Source organism: Mesoplodon mirus (assembly GCF_964341445.2).
Source record: "Mesoplodon mirus genome assembly, chromosome: 2".
Classification (NCBI taxonomy): domain Eukaryota; kingdom Metazoa; phylum Chordata; class Mammalia; order Artiodactyla; family Ziphiidae; genus Mesoplodon; species Mesoplodon mirus.
The window spans coordinates 107,579,001-107,603,926 of record NC_138977.1 but is presented as its reverse complement, the minus strand read 5'-3'; the positions used below and the strand labels follow the sequence as shown (position 1 = coordinate 107,603,926).

The window sequence follows — 24,926 nt, the reverse complement described above, 5'->3', positions numbered from 1 at the left end:
GCATGCTTGCCATCAGATCTCCATGTCTCCTATGTTTTAGCCAGTTCCTTTTAATGGACCATTATTTTAATCTTCAGCAAGTTTTTTAAATTGAATATAGCCTGAGCATCTACTTATGAGGGGTTGTGAGTTCCACAAGCAGTGCCATCCCTTATGGTACCCACTGAGTGATGCTAGAAGGTCCAGGAAGCCCTCTTATAGGCCTGAAACTGCCCATCACTGACTGGCAACAATGCCAGACAACAATGGAGGAAAAGCAGGCTCGACATCATTCACACCTCTTCCATCAGCGTGGATGATAGGTTTAAATGTCAGGTAACCTAGTCAACGTTTCTCTAGACTTTCAGATTTACTCACAACTTTTAAAAATTAACCTGGGATACCCAGCACAGAGGGGCAAAGAAAGTCACAAAAAAACAACTATTGGGTTGGCCAAAAAGTTTGTTCGTATTTTTCCATAACATCTTACGAAAAGCCCAAACGAACATTTTGGCCAACACAATACTTTACAATACTTTACTACAGAGTCTTTGCTGCTTAAAAAAAAAAAAAAAGAATGGAATTTAAAGATACAGGGAGTAGTAGGAAAAAAACAAACACTGAAACATGGCAAGAGCAACTCAGGCTGACCCACTAAAAATGTGGTCTAGAAGATCTTTTTTTAGTGTTTTCCACCTCCCTTTAATCATTCCTTTTCCCACACATGATGTTTGCTTCCCATTCACCCACTAACTCTCAATTCCCCAGGTAATCTTCTTCTGGGTCCTTTTCCTGAAGGACCTTGTCATAAGTAAAAAAGTAGGTATATGTTAATAACATGCTAGTATTTAGCTAAAAACTAAACTTTCAGTTTTAGTGTAAAGGGATGCTCCTCTCAGGAATATTTGCATTTCGACAGAAAGAACAAATTTCTAAGAATGCAAACTTCCAACCCTAGAGCAAGCCATTAGGGAAAGTCAAGAGGAATTTGGGAGCAGGAGTGTTCTTCCAGTGCTCCCCAAAACCACTCCAAACTGGAGGTCAGCAAAGCTCTGATTCATTTGTTCTACCTCTATTAAGACCTCACTGACTAAAGACTACCTAGACATCCAAATTCAACACACTTAATTTTTTTAATATTGAAATACCTCTAAAGAAAGAAGTTGCCACAGTCTTATTCTATGTTATTGATTATCAACCCGGGGTAATTTTGCCCCCCAGCCAATATCTGGAGATATATATGGTTATCACAATGGGGTGAAGTCGGGGGCAATTGCTGCTACTGTCATCTAGAGGGTAGAGGCCAGGGATGTTTCTAAGCATCCTACAATGCACAGGACAGCTCCCACAACAAAGAATTAGTCAATCCAAAATGTCAATGATGTCGAAGTTGAGAAACCCTGCTTTTACATGATTTAACGCCTATAAAGTTGATATTTAAATGATTAAAAACATGAATGCCAGTGAAATTACTGCACCCATGGTAAGACTAAAAATGACCATAATTGGAAGGATTTGCACTATTTTCTAAGCATTTCTGGAACATCTTAATTCTGGCTCTGAATTATTTAAATTACTTTTTCAAAACAGTCAATGGAATAAAACGAAGAGTCTTTATATAGTTCACAAAAGTTTTTCTGTTTTGGAAATGAGAGTTTTGATTAAAATTGGCATTTCTGAAACTCTAATTGCTAGTTATTGCTGGGGGAAAAAATATTTCTAAGACCAGCCAGATGGGACACTTCAAGATAAGAAATTATAAGCCAATGTTCATATTCCAATCAGAAGAAAAATTCTGTTTATACATTTTTAATTCTGCTTAAATAGTAAGCAATATATTTCTTCAATTAATTCCTAAACTGCTATTAACTGGCTAGCTAATTTTCTAACATTGGGTTTAACTCCCCCAAATCTTTTTAGATTATTAATAAGCAGAACAGCATCTTTATAAGAACACTCTGTATATTAGGGACTCTATAAATTCTAACGGAATCAGATTGGTTTCTAATTATGACAGATCATATTTCTTTGTAGATGTACAATGTGCCCATAGAAACTTAAAATGTCCGTTTTTCAGAACCCATTTCTGACTGAAATATAATGAAGTGTTTCAGTTTATATGCCCAGAACCAGAACAACAGAAATGTCTTCTTGACATTAACACTCAGTAAGTCTTCGGAACATGACCTCCACCTCTTTGGTAACTTCTGCTCTCCCACATCAGAAAGCTCCCTCTCATCCCTTTGTCACTCCCCTCTCTTCTTCCTTTTCCTTTCTGCCATTTGGATGGGAAAGACTTACAGTGGAGGAATGTGAGGAAAACCATAATGATTCCTTCTACCATCCATGAGACTAAAAACTGTCCCCAAACAGGAAAAGATGGCCAAGTGAAGGCTTTCATTTACTGAATTCTATCTCAAGCCCTTCCAAACATAAGACTCTTCAAGCCATATACACACACACACAAAAAAAGGTGTTTTTTGAGGGTTTTGTTTTTGGTAGATTTATGGAACTGTTTCCTTTTATTCGAGTTTGCTGAAAGCCAACGAGAAAGAACTCTAAATTAAGGTACATCTCTTACTAGTTGCTTGGGTTTGACAAATAAAGCAATCATCAAAATCAAGTAGTTGCACTTCTTTTAAAAGCTCTATTTGTCTGACATAATATAACAGCAGGATGGCTAGGCAAATAAGTGGCATTACTTAACATAATCACTTAATGTTGTGCAACCAACCTCAGGTCTCATTGCTTTATCGCTTGCAAAGAGTTTGATGATAATAAAGTTGATTGTTAGTGTGAAGAGATAAATTGTTCAGTAGTTACAGTTGTTAATGAAAGCAAAAGAACACAAAAGAGGAAAAATAGGTTTTAGCAGCCCAAATTCATTGTTAATTGCTTGTGCATTCATTATAGGCTGACCACAGCTAATTACCTAATTAAACTAAAGCTCTGCTACCTTAGAGGAATTTCTAGAGCTATATGTTGGTTGTCAATTACCTCAGCAGGTCTGGTTGAAATGAGTAGTTAACTCAAGGCATGTTTTGCTTTTCCCAGTAGCAATACACGGCACTCTTGTTCCATAATATATGCTTAGAATGAAAAAAAAAAGTTTTCCTTAAAAAATACTATGGAAACTTAACAATAACGGTAAACCTTATTTTAAACAAGAGCTCTTGCTCATTTTATTCAATAATTTATATTCAGGAAATGTCAAGATAATCTACTTTAGGTAGACAACACACGACACAAAGGAGAAATCAGGTATCACTCTATGCATGTTACTGAGTATTCTCGTCACATGCTGTTTTTAAAAATACATTTTAAAAAGTGTCTTTTGTGATGCTCTGCAGTATTTCACAGGATGAAATTATACTACTTAATTTTATATAATATTTTTGATTCATAAGTTTTTTTTTTAAGCTGGAAGAAAAGTAGTAAATCATCTAGACTAAATTATTCATTTTATAAATAAGGGAACCAAGGCTCCAAGAAGTGAAATGACTTACCCAAAGTCACACACTGGGTTGCTAGAACCAGGAGTAGAACTGGTATCCTGCCAGTCTATTGTTCTTTCTTCCTTGATTCCTGCTTTCCACTTTCAAATTGTACCGTCATTTCTCAGGCTTCCTCTAAATGCTGTAACAGAGCATCTAGTTGGACAAGGTTTTTGGTTTGTTTGCTTATTTTCAAAAGGCTTTGGTTAGTAGCATTCTAGTCCTCCAAAGAAACACACATAATACTGTCCCTATTTATTTCAAGTCAGTCAAATGTCTCAAGACATATTCTAAGGTGAACACTCAAGGGAGCAGATTTTTTATAAAAGTTATTGTTCGCCTTGCCCAACTGAAAAGAAGATGATAAACTTATGGTGAATTTTATTAATCAGAGTGTTCAAGCAGTTGAATTGCACCCTGATATTTTGTTCCTAGGGAATTTGATCCTAAATCAATGGACCATAAATCATCAAGCAATATTTACTAAGCATCCCTTGGGAAAGGCATTTCCCAAGAAAGTATGATTTCATTCTCAAGAGTTTTCCCACTTCCCTTGTTTCTGGGCTATGGTGCCTGTTCCTTGCAAGGACACAGAATTCTGGAACCCTCCTCTGCCCCTTTCGCAGCCATTTTTCAGGTAAGCACCAGCAATGAACATCCAGTTCTTTTCTGCCAAGTTAAAGAGGATGATTTTCCCTTTCACTGCCTCTTGAAGATGAACATCAACTGTTTCACTACTTGCGATTCAAATCCATTAATTAAAATAAATATAAAGTAAAAAAAATCTCTCTTTCAGCCAAGAGGAAAAGGACAGATGGGGAAGCGGAGGAGGTGGAGATACCTCATGTCTTCTTAAAGGGAAAAAAAAAGGGAAAGAAAAACAAGAGGCATGAAATTGGGGGGAAAAGTTAATTAAGAGAAGTAAAGGGTGTTTAGATTTAATTTACAGTTCAGAACTATTTTGGGTCTTATAATAATTGCACTACTTAAAGGAGAAGAGGAAAACCTCTCTAATATCAAACTGGTAACGGGAGTGTTCAATCACCTCCAAAAATGGTGACTCCTGGCCTTTGGCTATGCTTCACACTGAGCATCGCAAAACCTTTTCTACATTATTGACCTGCAAAAGCCACACCTTTTTTTGCTTCCCCGTCAACCTCTCTCTGCATGCTCCCAATTTTTAATTTCTTTCTCCCTTGCCTCTCATTGCCTGAAAAAAGACACTGGCAAGGAAGAGAAAAAGGAGTTAGTTTAAGTCCTTCTCCATCCCAGCCCTACATTCATCAGTATGTAGAACCACACAGAAAACAAAGCTATATCACACAAAACAACCTCTGCAATTTTTTGGTGCAACGTGAACACCTAAAGTCTAACCTGAACACTGTAAACTACTGGGCCTGGCATACTTAACGGAACAGCCCATATACCAAAGTGATCTGATTTCAGATAATCACGCAAAGTTAAATCAGAGTAGAGTGAAGCAGAGTTACTTTATAAGACCTCAGTGGAGATGGACAGAGCTAAGAAGAGTTATGCTGCAATAATTTTAGATAAATGAGATGAAAGAAAATACGGATGTTTGCCATGCCTAGAACTAGTTCTTCTGCCTTCACGACTATTTATTTTTTCTTACAACTTGACATTCATTCATGATAATGGATGAAAAAATATGCTAAATTTCTTAAAAACTGAAAGGAAAGCTACAATAGAAACCCAAAATATTTCAAATATAAATAAGTACAACTGAGTCCAAAAGTAGAAAATTTTTTATCAATTTTTATCATGTTCTATAGCAAATTACAAGGCAGATATAGGAGTAAGTTGGCAAGAGGTACTGGGAAAAAAGAAACCTTCCTGCCCACTTTAAAAAAACTACTAGCCTAGGGCTTCCTTGGTGGCGCAGTGGTTGAGAGTCCGCCTGCCGATGCAGGGGACACGGGTTCCTGCCCCGGTCCGGGAAGATCCCACATGCCGCGGAGCAGCTAGGCCCGTGAGCCATGGCCGCTGAGCCTGTGCGTCCGGAGCCTGTGCTCTGCCAACAGTGAGAGGCCCGCATATCGCAAAAAAAAAAAAAAAAAAAAACACTACTAGCCTACTGCATGTCAGGAACACCGAGCATTTGAGAATGTCAGTACTTTTGTACTCTTTTGACTGGGTCCAAGCGTGATCAAAAGAGATGGACAAAATGAATTCTGAAAAATGATTTGAGGGCTTCCCTGGTGGTGCAGCGGTTAAGAATCCGCCTGCCAGTGCAGAGGACACGGATTCGAGCCCTGGTCCGGGAAGATCCCACATGCCACGGAGCAACTAAGTCTGTGTGCCACAACTACTAAGCCTGCACTCTAGAGCCTGTGCACCACAACTACTGAAGCCCATGCACCTAGAGCCTGTGCTCCGCAACAAGAGAAGCCACCGCAATGAGAAGCCCGCGCACCACAACGAACAGTAGCCCCCGCTCACCGTGCACAGCAACGAAGACCCAACGAAGCCAAAAAATTAATTAATTAATTATTTTTTTAAAAAAGAAAGAAAAATGATTTGAGAAAAAGTCAGAAGATGATCTATCCCATGAATTAAGGAAAATAAGTCCTCATAAAGAAGAGGGCCAGGAGAAGAAGAATGAAAGATAAAATATGTCAAGTTCCCAAAGAATGAATAGATCATATAAATTAAGAATTAAGAAAAGATATGTGTGTGTGTGTGTGTGTGTGTGTGTGTGTGTGTATGCATGCATGCTGGGGGCTCTTCTAATTCTTCTTGCTTCCTGATTAATTAAGCAACTGTTAAAAAAAACTCAGCTTTACTCATGCTTCTGTGTGCTTCCCTCATTCCTAAATTTAATAGTTAGATGTGGGCAGGAGGTGAGATTTAATCTTTATCAGTCTTACCTATCACCACATAGCTGTCAACTCATGAAAAAGAATATGCGAAAAGAATATACTTTAAGAAATAGATTGCCAAAGAAACAGCTCATCAGCAAGCCCTGCAGCTCCACCTACAAAGTAGATTGCTAATCTTTACACTAGTTTTCTTTTCTCTAGATTACTGCCTTCAACTGGGCTTTCTACGCTGTTACATCACCACCACCCCCCCACCAATCTCTGAAAAGTGTAAAACAGATCAAGTCATTCTCCTGCCCAGTACTCTCTGAAAGCTTCTTACAACACTTATAATCCAACTCCCTACCATGGCCCTCAACTCCCTGTAACATCCCAATCAGGGCCTATAAGGCCTGTGGAATATGTCCTTTGCCTACCTCCCCAACTTCATCTCCCTCCAGGAACTCTGAAGGTCACTACACAGCCTATCCCCACCAGCCTTCATTCTTGTTCCCAATTATACCAAGTTCCTTTACATCTGGTCAAAGTCATGGTCTCCAATACTCTGTGTGACATCCTTAGGGCTATTTTCCTAGTCTTGGAATGCTCTGACCCCAGATTTTTCCACAGCTAACTCCTTAATATTCAGAACCAAATATTATCTTCTGGTCACACCTGACAACTCAATAACACACATCACACTGCCATCCTGTTTGTCTTTATAAACTCATCTCTGAAATTATGTTGCTCATTTATTTGTATTGTGTAACAACCTCCAACCCCAAAATACACACACACAGACAGACACACACATACACACACACACACGTAAATTCCTTGAATTCCAATATTCTTTGCCAAATCCTCAAAGCCTAGAACAATGCCTGGTACCTAATAAATACTCACTATTTATCGAATGATAGATTCCATCTGTCCCAAACTTTTCCCAAATCTTGTTTCTGTCTTGTATTTCTAGCACTTGTTCACTATCACTTCTCTTTTATCTGTTCTCCTTTCTGAATGTCTTTTGGTCTTCATTCTGCTTACTGCAACACAAAGGAAAACAGAACAAGGAGCATAAAAAGAAGGACGTTATTGGTAATAGAAACCCAGTCAGCCTATGCTACTGCAGTGGGGCAGAAGGCCAAATACTGTAAAATGCTTCTTAAGGGCAGAAGCCATTAGGATGGATCTCATCCGTTAGAGCAGCTCTTAAGGACAGTTTCAAAAAGGAATTATGGAGGTAGCCTGTCTGTGGCCTAAAAAAAGTACCATATGCCTTATGAACACTCAGCAGTTCTTAAAAACTTTAATGTGCAAAAGATTCAGATGAAGATTTTGAGATGATCTGAGAAGCTGCACTTTCAACAAATACTCCCAGGTGATTCTGATAAAGGCAGTCTTAGGAAACTTTGCACTCTCAGGCCAAACAATGAACAGCAAGGACCTGAGGGATGGTATTACCAGGTGAATAGTTAGCCAGTAAAAATAATCTTTTTTTTTTTATCTCTACCTTGAACCTAATTCTCAAGACAAGCAAATCCCATTTCAATATTTGCTCAATATTATTTAAATTCATTGGTCCTTACAGCTTTTAACAATTTTGAAAGTATAATAATAGCTACTATTATGAGACAGCTACTGTGGTATCATCAGTGTTTTAAACATGTATCTTAATATCTCATTTTATAGATGAGCTTCAGTTAAATAAGTACGGACAACTATTAAGAAGTAACAGATGTGTTAATAAAGTCTGTGATCTATGGAGTCTACACCTCCCACTAATTATACCTTAATAGAAATAAAATCAATAAATAAAAATCCAGATTTTTAAATGAATAGAGGGCATTTTTTTCTCTTAATTTAAATATTCCTCACTTTAGAAAAAGATTGCATGGGATTTCATTACGTGAACTTTGACAGTACATTTAAGTACCTTAACAGTGGCATGGCAACCTCTGAAAACAAGTAAAACTTAAGAGCCCTTTTCTAAAACAATCACCCTCTCAATCGAAATCACCAAATATTAAGAACGGGTTCATTATTTACAGATCTAGCAGTGGTTTTCAAACTGGGCTGATAATTACGAATCACTTAAGGAGCATCTTAAAAATAAAAATTCTGGGCTTCACATCAGTTCTTCCGAATCAGAATCTCTTGGGTTTGACCCCCAAATCTTTATTTTTATAATGCTCCCCAGGGTCTTCTGATGAGTAAGGATAGTTCAGAATAACTGTTACCCTAACTCCAGATTCTACAAGTAAATAAACTGAGGATATAAAAGGGTAGAGTCTGCTAAAGACAGACAACTTTAAGTAGAAGTAGCACAGTAGGCTGGATAAACAATATCCTAACTCCACATTTAGTGCTTTTAACACCAATTCAAGCTGCCAGTTTTGGTAAAACTATACTTATTTCTGCTCTGCTTAGGCCCTGTCAATTACTCGCTATCATCTTGCAACTTATTCCCTCATCTGCAAATTGGGAATAATAATAATGCCTACCTCTTAAGAGTTGCTGTGAGGATTAGTATAATATTCATTAGGTAATGTACTTAACACAATGCCTGACAAATACTGAGTGCTCCTTAGATAGGTTACATAGCCCACTAAAAAAGCATGCCTTTTTTTAACTGGAGAGAATTTACTGCACCACTCCAATTACAAAATTGAGTAAGAAACACTTGTTTAGCTTTGGAAATCCAAAAGGACTTTAAACTCAGGGTAAGGTTAAGGTCAAGAGTTTGCCTGATTCTCCCACAACAAGGTTTCTCACAGGATGCCTCAGAATCATGTAATGAACCAATCTCTGGATGAAGACCAGGCATCTGTATTTTTAAAAAGCTCCCCTCCTCCCCTAACCAAGTGCTTCTTGGGCAATCTAAGGTTTGATAACCATTAGTATACAGAATCGTTGACCACAGCAAATAGCCTCTCAAGTTCCACCAAAAAACTATCGTACTCTGTAACCAGAAGAGCAGCGTCATCAGACCCTGATGCAAACAACAGCTGGGAACGGCTGGGTAGAGTAACTGTGGTGCTCACCAGGGACAGTCTCGACCCTCTCATCTCCTCAGAAACCTAGGAAATTACGAAAGCGCGGTCCCGTAACCCCTGTGGCAGACAGTGCCGCCTGGACGGCCACAAGGAGCTAAAGTTAACTCAACAGCCTCATTCCCAAGGCTAAGGCCACAGGAAAGCGACCTTGGAAAGCTGACCGGGCCCGAGCGGCGCCACAAGGTTAACGACCCGCTTGCCTGGTTCCTTGAGACTGCCAAGAGCCTCCACCACACCACAGGCCAGACGCCGGAAGTGCGTCACCCCAACCTGCTGAGGAATGCCGGGAGTTGTAGTTAACTGGCTACTTCTCTGGTGACCCAATTCGCCTTTCTTCAAACAAGCAAACACCTTGGGACTATACTAAAGGTCGCTTTATGACACACATATCTAATCCTTCCCTTTTCCAGCTGACAAAGGGAACTTTCTGAGAGCGCATGCGGAATACCGGACTACAAGTCCCAGCATGCTCTGAAAGGCGCCGGGAACGCCTGGCCACCGCCGTAGGTGCGGGCCGCATGAATGGAGCTTCGGGCGTAAGGCAAAGCCTACCACCGTCCGCGCGGCCGGTACCTGCTCCCGGAGCGTGAGTGCGGGGTGTGGGCCGTGCGCGTGCGCGCTCAAAGGGAGCGCGAGGCGGGCGCGCTCGGCCGTTGCGGGCGCGTGGCCGCTGAGGTGGGCGGCTGTAGTGCCGCGCGCCCGACTGGCCGGTAGTTGCGGGGCCTCCTTCCTCGCCGGGGTCTGCGGGCAGCCGTGGCGGCCGCCGGGGACCGCAAGGGGCGGAGGAAAGCTGGGGGTGGAGGGGGCCGGCCTCGGCACGCAGAGGAACAGCAGGGCATGCCCCGAGACAACATGGCCTCCCTGATCCAACGGATCGCCCGCCAGGCGTGCCTCACCTTCCGGGGCAGCGGGGGCAGCCGCAGCTCTTCCGACCGCGGCGAGGCGCCAGGCCCCGAGGCGCCGATGTCGCAGGGCTTCCCGGAGAACCTGAGCAAGCTGAAGAGCCTGCTGACCCAGGTCCGCGCGGAGGACCTGAACATCTCCCCGCGCAAGGCCACGCTGCAGCCGCTGAGGCCCAACCTGCCGCCAGTCACCTATATGCACATCTGCGAGACAGACGGCTTCAGCCTCGGCGTGTTCCTGCTGAAGAGCGGCACCTCCATCCCGCTGCACGACCACCCGGGCATGCACGGCATCCTCAAGGTGCTCTACGGCACCGTGCGCATCAGCTGCATGGACAAGCTGGAGGTGGGCAGCGGGCAACGGCCGCGGGCCCCGCCACCAGAGCAGCAGTTCGAGCCGCCGCTGCAGCCGGGGGAGCGGGACGCCGTAAGGCCGGGTGTGCTGCGCTCGCGGGCGGAGTACACGGCGGCCAGCGGCCCCTGCGTCCTCACGCCGCACCGGGACAACCTGCACCAGATCGACGCTGTGGAGGGGCCCGCCGCCTTCCTGGACATCCTGGCCCCGCCCTACGACCCCGACGACGGCCGGGACTGCCACTATTACCGGGTGCTGGAGCCTGTCAGGGCCAGGGAGGCCTCCGGCTCGGCCTGTGACCTGCCCCGAGAGGTGTGGCTCCTGGAGACCCCGCAGGCCGATGACTTCTGGTGCGAGGGGGAGCCCTATCCAGGTCCCAAGGTCTTCCCTTGAAGCCGCCGGCGCCCGGGATTGGTGGGCCGAAGAAGACATGCCCTACTCGTATCTGGGCTTGGCTGGCCGCGACCCATCACAAGGGCTCTCTTCCTTCCCCCAGGCCTGGGCGTTGGATCTACTGGAATGGGCTGTAGCCGCTTCCTCGGGAGCCTTGCGAAGCGCGGCGACTGGACTGCAGCCACTGGGCACCGTTTGGGGGGCGGAGTAGGCGGGGAAGCTAGGTTGTTTCCTGGCCCTGTCACTGCCACTGGGGTTTTGATTTGTGGGGAGGGGGCAGGGGTCTTATTTGAAGCGCTTCCATCCTCAAGCCATAATGAAATTTTCTTTTCCTCCGTTCCCCGTCCTATACAAAATACACTAAGTGGTTTTCTCCGCCCCCCTCTTTGGGTAAATAGGGTTTGTTTTCCACTTACGTCCTTATGCCCTTTTACTCCTTATTGTTATACTTCTAACTTACTGAATTTGCATGACCTAGTGGTTTGAATTGTTTTTAGTTCAAGTCATTGATAAAAACTAGGTTTAAAGAGATGAGCTACTATTTAAAGTGAGCTGTCCGGCCTAATTAAGTCGTTGTGAAAATTAAATCCATTTTTCCAGAGTTGGGGGATTACCCCCAAACGTAACTATGCATGTAGAGGACAAGATTTATTTTCTATCCTCCCCTTGCCCAGTAACCACATCTGGGTTACTCTGGCAGCATCTACTAAGAAATTCAAGCACCTGCATATCTCAGTGACAAATGGTCACTTAGAGCTTCCCGATGAGTCTCCAGATCTCTGAGTTGAGTAGATTTCTTGTTGCAGATTCACCTTTAATGCAAAAACTATATTATCCTTAAGTGACTTTTTTTGTCTTAGTGTACTTTAAGAAGTAATAGGGTAATTCTGTATTTTCTAACCATAAGATTCAGAGGAGCTGAATCGGTATGCTTCCAAACAACTGAATGTAAAACACCCTTAGCCAACTGTTGAATTCTGTGCCCATATTTACTTCCAGTATTTTCCTGCAAAAGTAGAGGAAAATGTTCATGACTGTTTCAAATTCTCTCAGGAGTTCTAACGTTCCAGAGGGCTGATGATTCCAGCTGTGTTGGTGGTGGCAGTGTTCTCAGAACACTGTCCTTCAAATAGGAGAGAGCCAGTGCTTGCTTCATCTAGGGTGAGTTTTCTGCAGGAAGAGAGAGAGGCACAGATGATCAAGGCTAGAAAATTGAGAATTAACTATACTGCTGGCCACTTTAGGGCACCAAAACTTGGGACAAAACACTTCCCACTCCCAACCGCTTGAAATGAACAGCTGTGTTGTGACTAGTTTTATTTTTGTCCTTTTAATTGGCTGAGCTTTACCTTGTTTACAAATGTATTGACACCATTTGCTTCAGGCCAAGGAACACTCCTGTTTCCCCCTTTTTACTATTTATAGGACTCTTTTTTTCACAAAACTTTTAATAAAAACAAACTGTAGAAATAAACACATTAAAGTTTGTCCAGCTGTTGTCTAAGCCCTCTTGATTGACTTGCCCATGTGGCAGTTGAGTTCTAATATCTGTAATAAAGGGAGATTTGCTATTGGTGGGATGTGATGACCCTGTAGGGAAGCAGTATGTGCCTTTACCTCTCTTTGCACACTGGGTTACAGAGGCCCAGAGTGTAGGAATATTTGTTCCCAAATTTAAAAATAGAATGAAAAAGCAAATTCTTAATGACTTTTCTTAAAAAACAAATTACAAAAAAGATGCTACTAAACATGACATGCCGCTGTGTTGTAAAACCTGACACAAGCATAATGCATTTCTTCCAAGTTTGCTAAAATTGTTTTATGGTAGTGTCACATTCTGGTGTGGTTTAGTATACCTTAGGGGCAGTTTGAAGCAGTTCTTCAGGCCATTCAGTTTGAAATTAAATTCTAGATATGCAAATGATGATTTTCTTTAAAATTGTTCACAAAATGGGTTTTTTTTCATAGCACAATGATGAGTGTGTATGGTTATCACATACCTACCTGTTTTGAATTATATTGTAGCAAAAAGTTGATCAACTTACAACGATTGTTGATAATGATGTATAGGTTATAATACAATTATACATTTGGAGTACATTAAACTAACCTCTTGGAGTACATTAAACTAACCTACAAAAACTCATTCTGGCAACAGGACAGTAATAAAGGAGAAATTGTTTTTTCAAACTTCATTATGAAAAATTTTTAAGTTCTCAAGTACAAGCAAGTTGAATGAAGACTAAGGTGCTTTTCAAAAGAGTAACTGAAATTATCACAGGCCAAAACAGCAATATATCTCTCTAATTTAGTTCAATAAGAACAGTGAAACTTCTGTTTCACTAATAATTCTGAGTAAATTAATGGTGAAAACAAAATAAACTTGTTTTAGTGAGCCACTAAGGAAAGAATATTCTTAATACAAAGACAAAATGTGATGCAGAAAAGCCTTGCACCTTTCTGCATAGACTGTTAGATGTGACTTCATGTGCTTCTGTTGTGTTTCCATATATTCCTGCAATATGGGTAACAACTGTGGGAAAAAAGTTGTCTTCTACAAAGACTAATGAGCACAATGATACTAATCACTTAACTTTCTGTTGAATAACAAATGCAATAATTGCCTCTCATGGGTGAGAAGTTGTCTAATACTTCTAAAGCTTTTTAATTCTCTGGTTATATCAATTCAGAGTGTTGTATATCTACCTACTACTTTATGAGAACTGATTTTTTTATTAAGCCTAATTTGCATGGATTGAGTTTGCACCAACTGCTGTTTATCAGTGAAAATGGTGAACCTTTTTTTAAAGTAATGTGTGTTTGTCAACAGGAGTGGGTTATCTGATCTTTTAATGCTAACAGCCCTTAACTTCTCCCCAAACTCACAATTTATGTTCCTTCTTTTGCATTGTTCCCTTGTAGGTGCCTTAGTCTAGGCATCTCAGGAGGACTCTCATCACTCATTTATTCCAAATGACTTGGAATCTTGTGCTCTAGCTCTACTGTTCGACGAAAAAGCAATATATCTTTAACTCGGGGCTCTGCCCATTGCTATTCAACTCTAACCTGAGGGCACTGCCACTCCTGTAACTCTCCTGTTCTGAATTCAGAACTTCACGTCACAAACAGAAGCTGACCGTTGATTATTCCAGTTCAATGAGTGTCAAAGAAGGAAATCATTTGTTAAGCCCCATATAGATACTGAATCTTCTGATCCAGGGATGTTTACATTTCTAGATTAAAATCAGTGTACTTGTGGAAAATAAAGTCATTTTTGAAATTGTTTAGAGGTAAATCTTATTTGATTATTGCAAAAGGGAAAAGGAAAGTATTACTTGCTATGATGCCTACATTTGAATTGCTGTTAAACGTTCACAGTCTGTATGGTAAGATTATGTTGTACTAAAAACTGGGGGCCTTCTGCAGATTCTAAAGTCCAAGTAATAATATAAACTTAAAATTAATAGTTTATTTCCCTGAGTGTGATCTTTGAAACAGCCTGATTGACAAAACATCTGAAATTATTTAACATGCAGTCATAACTATTTTGCTGCAACGAAAACACTCCTTTTATATTTAACCTGAGGAAAATAAGCTAGTGTAAGAAAACAAAAATGCTTTCATTCACGGAGGAAAGAACCTTTGGACTTAAATATTTTCTTGTCTTTCCTTTTTCTGTAAAATTTATTTAATTGTAGTTTGGACTGGCAGCATTTTAGGCACTTGTGATGATACTGACCATTCTTTCCCACCACCACCACCCCTCAAAGTAGTATCGAACTGTTAAAGCATCACTACAGCCATTTCTAATATATGCCAAACAATTTGCCTTAATTTCATTAGCAGTTAGGATATTGAAATTAAATAGCCTGGTTTATGAATAATTGGAAACCTTATTTAGGTTTAATAGACCTATTTTTAATATGTACTGGACCATCTCAACTGCATTATGATCTTTAAGGAATTACTCTCCAGAAGTTTATTTTTAATAAGAATTCCCAGTAACAGCTGAAACATCAATAATATTATTTAATAAAGCATATTGAATAAAAGAAAGCAGACAGCTTTATATGCTTTATTTCTTGAGCAAAGTAAAAAATGAGACACCTGTGAACAGTACCCTGAATGTTTCAAGCAGATAATAAAATCTGATTAAAGATTGACCTAACCTATTGAAATCAAGGAGTAAAATCCACAAGGTTGGCTCTGAAAAAACATCAAGGTGTGTTCCTTATGGTATGTATGTTATGCCACTTTACCAAGCCCACATCAAGGCGAAAGTGATTATGTAATCAATTTGACTATCACCAAAATGTATTTCATCTTATTGAAAAGAGATTTTTAGTCTGTTGCTTTGTTAACAATTGTTTACATTGTCTTAATTGAAGGTGCTCTGAAATTAAAATTTGGCAAGACAACTATAAATCACATAAAACTTAGGTGTGTTATATTTTAATATAATGACATTTTGGTAGGAGAGTAGTATCATTAAAAACACAATTATCAAAATGTGGCATTGTTTTATACATATTTCTTTAAGAAAATTGGCCAACCAAGGATGATAGTATGCTGACAAGCTAGGAAATATGAATCTAATGGAATGACACCAGTCACTAGAACAATCTGACACTGAAGTTTAGAAACTTCCATTTAGTAGTTATTAGAGGTATTGTGCATCTTTGAAATAAGGACAGGAAGGAAATAAGGGTTAGTTACCTTCACAAATTAGATTTCGAATTCTAGTGCTGGTAAGGGCAAAAAGTAGTTTCCAGGAGAAGCTGTCACTGCTGTTCTAAAATACAGGCCATCTGTTATCAGCCACGCCTGAGAGAATCTAACAGTGCCAAAGGACAAACAGATGACAGGGTTTTCAGGTGATGTAGCTAAACAGTGGGCACTCCAGTGTGTTACATTTGTGTAAGGATCCAGAGGCAGCAAGTGACGTTAAATGATATTTAGGTCCAATTTTAGAGTAAAGAAAGATAACTTCACTAAGACAATCTGCATTGTATGATACATAGATAACTATTGGGGGAGGGGGTGAATTTATATTTTAAAATCACTACAAAAGGCTTGCAGTAAAATGACCCCTATAGTGTATTGTTTTGCAAACCATTATCCAGTGCCATGGAGGACCATTTATGCCTATTTGATTCAGATTGTCTTTGAGGTTTTCTTAAGGCTGGTATACACTTATCTAAAAAGGTGAACGTTTAATAGTCTCCGGACCCACCAAACCTTTGGCAGTGTAATGATCCTTCTGAATAGGTGTAATTGGGGAGACAAGGCTGGAGAGAAATGAGTCCTGGGGTAATTCCTTTGGCAACCTATTAATGCTGTCATCAGCAGTGTCTGAGTGCATTTTTGATCTGAAGAGGTGATAGCGCTTTTCAAAAAGTTTTCTGTGGTCATGAGACTAATCCTGGAACCTGAAAGTCATTTCCAGCTTGACCACGCCACCACACTTTCCACAAAGCCACATTTCGTCTGAGTTCCTGGCCCCGGTCAGGGTTCTGAAAACAGCCGCAAATGTGTAGTCTCCGAGTGGGCACTTGTTTGTAAGTATTTATTTTCCGGAGCCCACTCAGGAGCAGAGAGAAGTTATAGGCTGTTATAGAGGACGGAACAATGAGTCAAAACAACGCCTCCCCACTTTTACACTAATGCATGGGGGAAATCCCCAGAACGCTAGCGTTTGATTATGAATGGAGATTGCTTTGGGGTGAGAGGGCTGGTGTCGAAAGGCTAGCAAAGAAGACTTGGAGATCCTGGCTTGGTCAAAGTACTAAAACCCACTGGGTACTGTTGAAGTCCCACCCAATAAATCTTTCATAAGTAATTTCTGCAGCAAAAATATTGTTGAAAAGTATTTATTTACACCATAGTCATAAACCATTCCTTATCTGAACTTTAGTTAGTGGTGTTGTGTTAGAATAAATCATTTATATTTCCACAACTATTAAGAGCTAATAACCAAACAAGTCAGCTCCAGTAGCATTATTTACATTCCCATCTGCAATTTGACTACAAAGGTAACACTTTTAAGTCACAACACAGAGCATACAAAAATATACTTTCTAAAAAAAATTCCAGATATTAATAGGCAGATATATACAGCCATACTAAACCCAGGGAGTGATGTTTTTTTTTTCCATAGTAAGGCAACCCATTTACATGCAGACCCTGTAACATTGTCTACATCACACAAGGCACCAAGGACACTTCCAACAATTGCATGCATCCTAGTTTCAGAGAATATATGTACATCCCCCTTTAAATAAGTTAACCTCTGACTCATTTTGAGATCATAAATGCTTTACTTTTTTTTCCCAAAGGTTCAGAACTTGGAGAACAGTGCACATCAAAAATACACAAAATCTGAATGGATATACACTGAAAAAATAGTCTTTACATTTCTCAAACCACTCAAAAAGGAGCAGATATTGCTATGTCCCTCCCATCACATTGCACTTCTGTTCTCGGAGTTTATAATACATATTGCTTAAAGGGTTGAGATGACTAGATAAGCTTTGATCCACTGTTCTAGGGCCACAGAATGCAGCTTTATAAAGGCCATGCTTCACCCACTGTACAGCATCCTCCAAATCAGTCCCAAGCCATAAAGTGCACATCAGTTTTCCTTCTGCCTTTTTTGCTATCCCCACCTGAAGGGATGAGTATCTCCCAACCTACTGTAGAAAAAATCTCAGATCAATTCTGACATCCAGAGTCAAAAACCTGTAACCAGTCAAAATAAGAGAGGGGAAACAAAACCTAGTCAAACCACCCTTTAAAGCAGGGTCATGCCTCAGCCCTCCAGGCCAGGGACCCCCACCCAACCCCCTTCTGAGCCTCCCCATTACCTTGGGGTGACAGTCAACTCACCTAAGAGAGACTAAGGTGGGCTAACTTTTGGGAAGGACCTGCTTCTAAGTGGAAAGGGGTGGGGGCAGTGCTAGGCTCCTAAGGCCCTTTGCCCAACGAAATGAGGGAAGGGCAGGAATGGGTGGTAGTGTTTGTCGTGCAGCTCCAGTGGATGAAGGGCCTCAAGGAGCTGGTGGGTCAACCTGAGTCTCATCTCAAGGTGTCCGGGTCCGAGACGAGCAAGGGCCGAGGGACCCTCCACCAATAGTGCTGCTGTTGCTGCCGCACAGGGTCCCCCCAGCCTGCGCGCCCCCAGTGCAGGAGGTGGTGGAGGCGGCCGGCACCGACGAGGAGGGGGCACTGCTCTTGCGTTCCTTCTGCCTTAGGTGGATCTTGGTGTGGCGCTTCCTCTCATCACTCCGGGCAAATTTGCGGCCACAGTAATCACAGGCAAAGGGCTTCTCGCCAGTGTGGGTGCGGATGTGGGTAGTGAGGTGATCACTGCGGCTGAAGTTGCGCATGCAGATTCGACACTGGAAGGGCTTGTGCCCCGTGTGGATTCGGATGTGCCGTGTTAGCTCGTCCGAGCGGGAGAAGCGCCGGTCACAGCCTTCTGCTGGGCACGGGTAGGGCCTCTCGTGCACTGGGGTCTTGCTAGGCCTGTTGGGGTACTTTCGAGGCCTCAAAATAGGCCGCAGCGGCAGATGGTGTGGGTTATAGGTGGCAGCAGTGGCAGCTGCAGAGCCGCTGCCAGGTAGCCGGGGTCCCTCGCTGCCTCCACTGGCCCCTGGCCCTGTGGCCCCAGCACTGGGCCCTCCCAGGGTAAAGTTGCGGATGGTGGAAAGTGGAGTGAGTGGAGGGGGGACTCGCAGGGAGTCCAGGGGGCAGGGAAAGGGCTTGCGGTCTGGGCCAGCTGCACCATGTAGGTCTCTCTGGCACTGTGATGGGAAAAATCCAGGATAGTCTGGGATCATGGGGAAGAGACCTGGGTCCGTGGCTGGCTTGGGGGACGGGTAGGAAGGAGGTGGTGGGTAGGCCAGAGAGGAGGAGGTGGAGGTTGTGGCTGCCGACAGGAACGCCGAGGGGTCCTGGTAGAGGTCTCCTGCACAGCCAGAATAAGGAGGAGGCGGCGGTGGGGAGTAGAGGTGGTCCAGGTCAGGCTGGGTCTGGGACATGGTGCACACACCCAAGGGTCCTGTGGCCAGTGGGTTGGGGGAGGCAGAGGTGACGCTGGATGAGGCTGTGGTGGAAGCTGGGGAGGTGACCCCTTGCAGGATGCCTGCACTCACAATGTTGATGATGCCTTCTGGGTAGCAGCTAGCACCGGGGTACTGGGGGTCGATGGAGAACTTGCCCATGTAAGTGAAGGTCTGGTTTCGGGGTGCAGAGACAGGAGCAAAGCTGCTGGGATATGGGAGATCCAAGGACCTCTTCTCTCCAGTCATGTCAATGTTGATCATGCCATCTGGGGAGGGGAAAGGAAGAATGGAGGTGGAGCAATGAGAATGCAGCCAAGAATCCCTTCTCACCCCCGTCTCACATGAGTCCAACCCCAAGGCCCAGGATCTTAGCACTGTAGAGCTGAGGCAGGGTTCAACAGGTGAGGAAATTGTGGCCCAAAGACAGTTAGAAGAGGCTAGCCCAAGAGCCTACTGTGGCAGCCAGTGACAGTCTAGGATGCAAACCACCTCCAGGAAAGCAGATGAGCTACTCCCAACCCCCATATACAGCCATCTGTGGCTCTAGTCCCCAATAAAAACACCCAAAAATAGCAACAACGGTATTAAAAATTCCCCATCTGCCTGGAACTTCTCTCCCTCTCCTTTGCCTGGGGAGGTCTCACGGCTGGGGCAGACACCACCCAGAAGACTGATCCCAGCCACTGCCGCGAAGGTGTCAGCCTGAGAGGTGAGCCAAAGAAGGGGGTCAGTGATTTCCTGGCTGCTCCCCATCCCAGGTGCCTTCCTTTCCTCCCTCTCCCACTGCTGGAGGGAATCGGGCTCTGCGGTGGAAGGAGTCTATAGGTTTCCTTCCCCTCCCAACCTTTTCAGCCTTGCCCGACACCCGCGCGTCCTCGCCCCAGCCCAAAGACAGTGGCAGGGCTGCGGGGAAGGCGCGGGGATTGCGGGAGACCACTTTCCACCGCATCGCCGAGGAGACTCGCGGCACCAGTGCCCTATGGGCCTCCCTCGGCAGCCAGGGGGCCGCTTCCCGCCGTTGCCCGCCCTCCACCTCCTCCTCCCTGAGTGGCCAACCCCCTCAATTTCGCGGGCGGCGCGCAGGTGGGGGCGCTCCTGCAGGCCGCAGGGGGAGCGCGCTCCGAGATTTTCCCTGGGTCTCCTCTGCCGAGGAGGGAGCGGCGGACGCTTTCCTCTGGGGCTTCTCCGCCGCTCGGCTCTCCAGACGCGCAGCTTTCCTCCAGAGCCCCGAACTTTCCCGTCACTTTGCCCCTACCCCGGGAGAGGGGAGACTGGGGTGCGGCCAGCGGAAAGACCCGCACAAGCCCAGAAGCCTGGTGGGGCACCTTTCCTACTCTCGCCCCTCGCCCGCCGGGGGCTGGGCGCGCCGCGGCGCACGCACGCTCGCTCGCTGGCAACCTGGTGCATCTGCCCGCGCGTCCAGCTCCAACGCCCGGATCCCCGCTCACGAGGGCTCCTCCTGCACCCCCTTCCATTCTTCAAAGCCAGTTCAGTCAACACCGTCCACCTCGCGCCCCGACCCTCTCCTCCAAGTCCTGCACATGCACCGAAACCCCCCCACCATCTCCGAGCTGCGTGGGTCCCGGTCCGCGAAGGGGGTAAGCGGCTTACCTCCAGCCACTCCGTTCATCTGGTCAAAGGGGCCTCCCAGTTCGGCATTGGGGAAGATGGTCACCGACGTCGCGGCGAGGTCCTCCACCGGGTAGATATTGTCAGACAGCTGGTGCACAAAACCACTGAGAGTTACTGGGATTTTGTCTACGGCCTTGGCGGTCATCATTTGCTCCTCGCACAACCTGGAGACCCAACTCCCTCGCTACCTGGAGTGTCAGAGAAGCCGTTTTGGAGAGGGATTGGACTGAGCCTAGGTAGGTATCTCCTTTTGCCCTCCACACTTAAAAGCAACTACCCACCTCAAAAAAAAAAATCTAACAGAAATAAAACTAGCAAACAAGTTGCTTTTTTTTAAGAAGAAAATTGGCTATTTGCCACTGACTCTCTCCTGTGTTCCGGCTGGGAAGCCAGGAGTTGCTGGTGTAGTGTTGTTATAACAGTCAGTGTGTCCCCTCGCCGAGCTATTAATCAATTGCTGCTCTCCGGGTTAGACGGAAAGTGTTGCTCTAAGTATTTATGGGCAGGTCCTCAATGCCCGTGACGTCACTGCCCATATATGGACTGAGGAACAGGGCTGGGCCAGGCGGCTTTTGCCGTCACATGGCCGATTTGCATAGGGGCTCGGCTGCGCGGGCTCCTCCGGGCTCGCGACTCCCGGCTCGCAGCCCGCGAGGATCCGCGGGGGTCTGGGGCGCGGGGCCCGAGCCGCAGCCCGGGTCCAGAGCGCAGGGCCGGACGGGGATAGGGCGCGCCACGGGTCCGGCTTAGGCCACTGTGGGAGAGCGATCGGTCCGGGCTGCGGCGCGGCCTCCCGGGCGGGGAGGAATTCCGGTTCTCCGGGACTTTCCAAAAAAGGCGAAGATCCGGTGCCGGCAGCTCCGCCCCCCCAGCCCTTGTTTGGGAGCCATTCCGGAAAATTAAACTTCGGAAAGAAACCGAGCGGAGCCGAGACACTACAGTCAAACCCCTACTCACTTTCTTGGCAGCTCAAAACCGCAAGCAAAAGGAGGCAGAGAAGAAAAAAAAAAAAAAAGCTGCATGCATTCACGGAAGCTGACTGCTTTTTTCTGAATTACTTGGTGGAAAGAAGTAGCTGGTGATAAGAGTGAATGCGGTATTGCTTTTTTGGAAAGTCTGTTCTATTTATACAGGAGCGAAAACGGAACAGGTTTGGGGTTGTTTGTTTGTTTAAGTATTTTGGGCACCTTGGGGCGGGGGGGGTAGACCCTAGGAGGAGCAGATAACTGCGGGGAGCTTCGAGAGAAATCCTCAGCCGGAGACACCCCCACCCTTCCTCTGCCCGCGCGCTCCCCGCCCCCCTTCAGCTGCTGCGCGGAGCGGGCGCCCTTCCCGGCGCGTCTGGGCGGTCGGCAGTGTGGGGGCGTCCAGATGGAGGCTTGGACACTCACCCTGCCCCGCCACACACGCGCACACACTCTTACACTCACACACGCTCCACTTCCTCTGCACACACTCCTGCCCCCGCCGCCTTCTTCACACACCCACTCGCACACCTTACGCTACACACCTCCCTGTTGACAGCGCGCCCGTGCGCTCGCCTCGCCAACAGAATGCCTTGTCGGCAGAGCGGGCGCCTGGGTTTGCTGAATAGGCTGCTCTGCGAAGACACCCATCCTCACCTTCACTGCCTGTACCTGCCGCCACCGCAGTCATCCACCCCCGAAAGCCTACCCTCCGGAGATGCGCTCTGCCCGCATCCGAGCGCTACTCCAGAACACACACATGAGGAGGAATATTCTTCCTATCCCTGACCAAGAGCCACCTCGGGGAGCCGAGCGAGGTCCAGAGTGACAGCAAACGGTGACGCTAACGCCAGTTTCGAGTCGCCATCACCTTACGCGCTTTTCCCTTTGCATGTAAAAAAAAAAAAAAAAAAAAAGACCTGGCCCCGATGGGAACCTTTCTGCTTAGTTCCCAAAGCAATTTAAAAAAACTTTTCAGAGGTCCAGATAGTGGTGGGTTCTGGCTGGCTGCACAGACCGCTTCTATCTCCCGGCGCTCCCTGGCCCACCCCCCCGGAGCGCTCCTGGCCTGGCCGGGGCCCCGTAGGATGTTGGTCTCAATTGCTCAAACCTGGCGAGCGGCCGCCTGCCAGCCCCTTTCCCGCCCCCAAAGCAGCCAAGGCCTGGCGTAGAGCGCGGGACAGCCTCTAGGGCCCGGCCCTGCCCTTTCCCGCGGCGGGCCAGGACGGCCCCAGGCTCGTCGGGGCCCGGGCGGCCGAGAGCTACGGCGCCACGCCGTGGAAGAAGCGCGGCGCTGCAGGCGGCTCTCCGACCGTTCACCTGCCGCGGCCGCAGCTGCTGCGAGTCCGCTCCCGCCCGGCCCCGCGCGCGGTGGTCAGGACCCCGGGGCGGCGGTGAGCTGCCTCTGCTTCTCCTCCGGCGCTCCGGTTCTCCCCCTTCCCGCCGCGAAATTGGTTCTCCCGCGGACGGCCATCTTCCTGACTTCAAACGCCCAGAGAAAATTTGGGAAAGTTTCTCGCTTGCGCTGCGCGCTCTTTTCCAATTGGAGATAAAAATTAAAGGGGAAAGGAAGGAAATCGCAGCAAGATTAGCACCCTTGTAGGTACCCCACCCTCGGCAAAAACGTGGAAAGTCCCGTTTCTGAAAAAAGAAAAAGCTGCACTCTTACCACGTGCGCCGGCCCGCTCCGCCTGCGCTCCGGCCCGTCCTGCGGCCCCCGCGCTGACCACCGGCAAGACGACGCCTCGGAGGGGAGCCCGACTCGCATCTCCAGCCCTGAGTCTAAAAGAAGGGGGGGGACCGAATTATGCAAATATGGGTCGTGGCAGCGGGGCTCGGGTTACGGCCCCCGGCGGCCTCCGAGGTAAGGCACCCACCGGTGGCAAGCGCAGGCGCCGCGACTGGTTTGCGCTTCGCTCCTCTCCACGCACGTGGGCGGCGGGTGAGTCGCCGGGGCCGCCGGGCGGTGGGCGCCGCTGCCAACCCCGCCGGCGGCCACAGCGCGCTGCCCGGAGGGGGAGCTCCTGGACGCCCGAGTACGGGGCGAGCTGGGCGCAGAGGGCAGGGCGCAGGCTGGGGGTGGCCCGGGAGAGGGTAAGCCGCGCGCTCTTCGCCTGCTGCTCTTCCCGAAGGAGGAGGCTAAGTGGGGGTCAGATGGGGGATGGGACCCCAACGAGGAGAGGCGGGCTTACCCGGCCGGTCAGAGAAGCACGTTAGAGTAAATGGGAGTGACTGACCCTGGAATTATTCGCAGTTTTCCAACAACTCACACCTACTTAAGAGCTGCGCTACGTCAAGCCAGCCGTGCGCCGGGGGTGGGTTGGGGGCAGGGGCAAGCAACAGTGGAAGGGAGGCTATGCAGGCTACCGGGAAGGTGCCTGGGGCCAGTCCTGGGAGGGCTTCCCTGAATCTCCGCTGGAAACGGGTCAGTAGATTCCCTCTCTCCCCCGTCTCTCTCCCTCTTAAGAGTGATAATGGAACAAAGTCTAGGCATACTCATTTCAAGCCAGCCATTCTGAGGATGGGTAATAAGTTCAGAAAGCTGAAGTAACTTGCCTAAGTCACGCAGCTGATAAGGGGTGGTGTCCAAACTTGCAACTGAGTCTTCTGACTCCAGGTACAATGCGCTGGATGCTACATCATTCATATGGGAAAACCCAGTTCCGGAAAGTGAACGGCACTTTGAGGACTGGGAGCGTGGCTTAGCCCACTAGGAAAGAAACAGGTCACCTTAGACAACTTCATTTCTTTTCTCTGGCATTTCGGAAAGGAGGAAAGCTGAGGTCAGGGGTTTCAAAAGGAAGGGACAAGGGACTGTCATGGACATACCCCCCTCCCCAAATGAGGGAGAATTTGAGTTCTTGGCCTTTCACACAGCCTGTGTTATGGATGGAGTGACCAGGTTCGCACAAAACCAGCATACTAATAGGCCCGGTAATAAAATAAGCCAATCCCACAGTATCCTTCCTGGAGTGAAGAAGTGAGAAAAAAAAGAGGTAGAGACAAATAAAGATCACAAAGGGGTTTATAGAGTAAGATACTGGGGAGGGGAGGAAGGGGGGAAGGGGGAAGGTGGCAGTTGAATACAGAGATGTACCATGGTCTCTACTTTTAGGCACTTGAGCTTATTCAGATCAAAAGCTGAACAACTAAATGCTTTTCTTTAAAATAGATTTGTCAAAATGCTCAAGTAAATGGAGTGCTCAAAGATGTATTAGGGTTATTAAAAGAGTAACAAATCGATGCCAGATGCTGATCTGCTTTGTCC

The 24,926-nt window shown here is 46.1% G+C and overlaps 2 protein-coding genes and 1 long non-coding RNA gene across 3 annotated transcripts in view; 1 reads left to right on the top strand and 2 right to left on the bottom strand.

Annotated features, from left to right (window-relative positions):
* LOC309814521 overlaps positions 1-9,553 on the bottom strand; it is a 253,767-nt gene extending 244,214 nt beyond the window's left edge. The window contains exons 1-3 of the long non-coding RNA XR_014295715.1: positions 9,337-9,553; positions 7,199-7,338; positions 3,486-3,615 (exon numbers count right to left, since the gene is read on the bottom strand). This is a non-coding gene — a long non-coding RNA (uncharacterized lncRNA). The remainder of the gene's footprint in view (positions 1-3,485; positions 3,616-7,198; positions 7,339-9,336) is intronic.
* A 544-nt stretch (positions 9,554-10,097) lies between these two features.
* Positions 10,098-14,293, top strand: ADO (2-aminoethanethiol dioxygenase). Its single transcript, XM_082611506.1, has one exon. The coding sequence runs from the start codon at positions 10,186-10,188 to the stop codon at positions 10,996-10,998; it is 813 nt and encodes a 270-aa protein (XP_082467632.1). The 5' UTR covers positions 10,098-10,185; the 3' UTR covers positions 10,999-14,293.
* Positions 14,294-18,077: 3,784 nt separating this feature from the next.
* Positions 18,078-23,426, bottom strand: EGR2 (early growth response 2; the record flags this gene model as incomplete). Its single annotated transcript, XM_082642053.1, has 3 exons — positions 18,078-19,327; positions 20,673-20,781; positions 23,328-23,426. The coding sequence occupies 3 exons, from the start codon at positions 23,424-23,426 to the stop codon at positions 18,078-18,080; spliced, it is 1,458 nt and encodes a 485-aa protein (XP_082498179.1).
* Between the last annotated feature and the right edge of the window lie 1,500 nt (positions 23,427-24,926).

Coding starts and splice junctions, on each gene's coding strand:
- ADO (XM_082611506.1), top strand. CDS start 10,186: ATGCCCCGAGACAACATGGCCTCCCTGATCCAACGGATCGCCCGCCAG.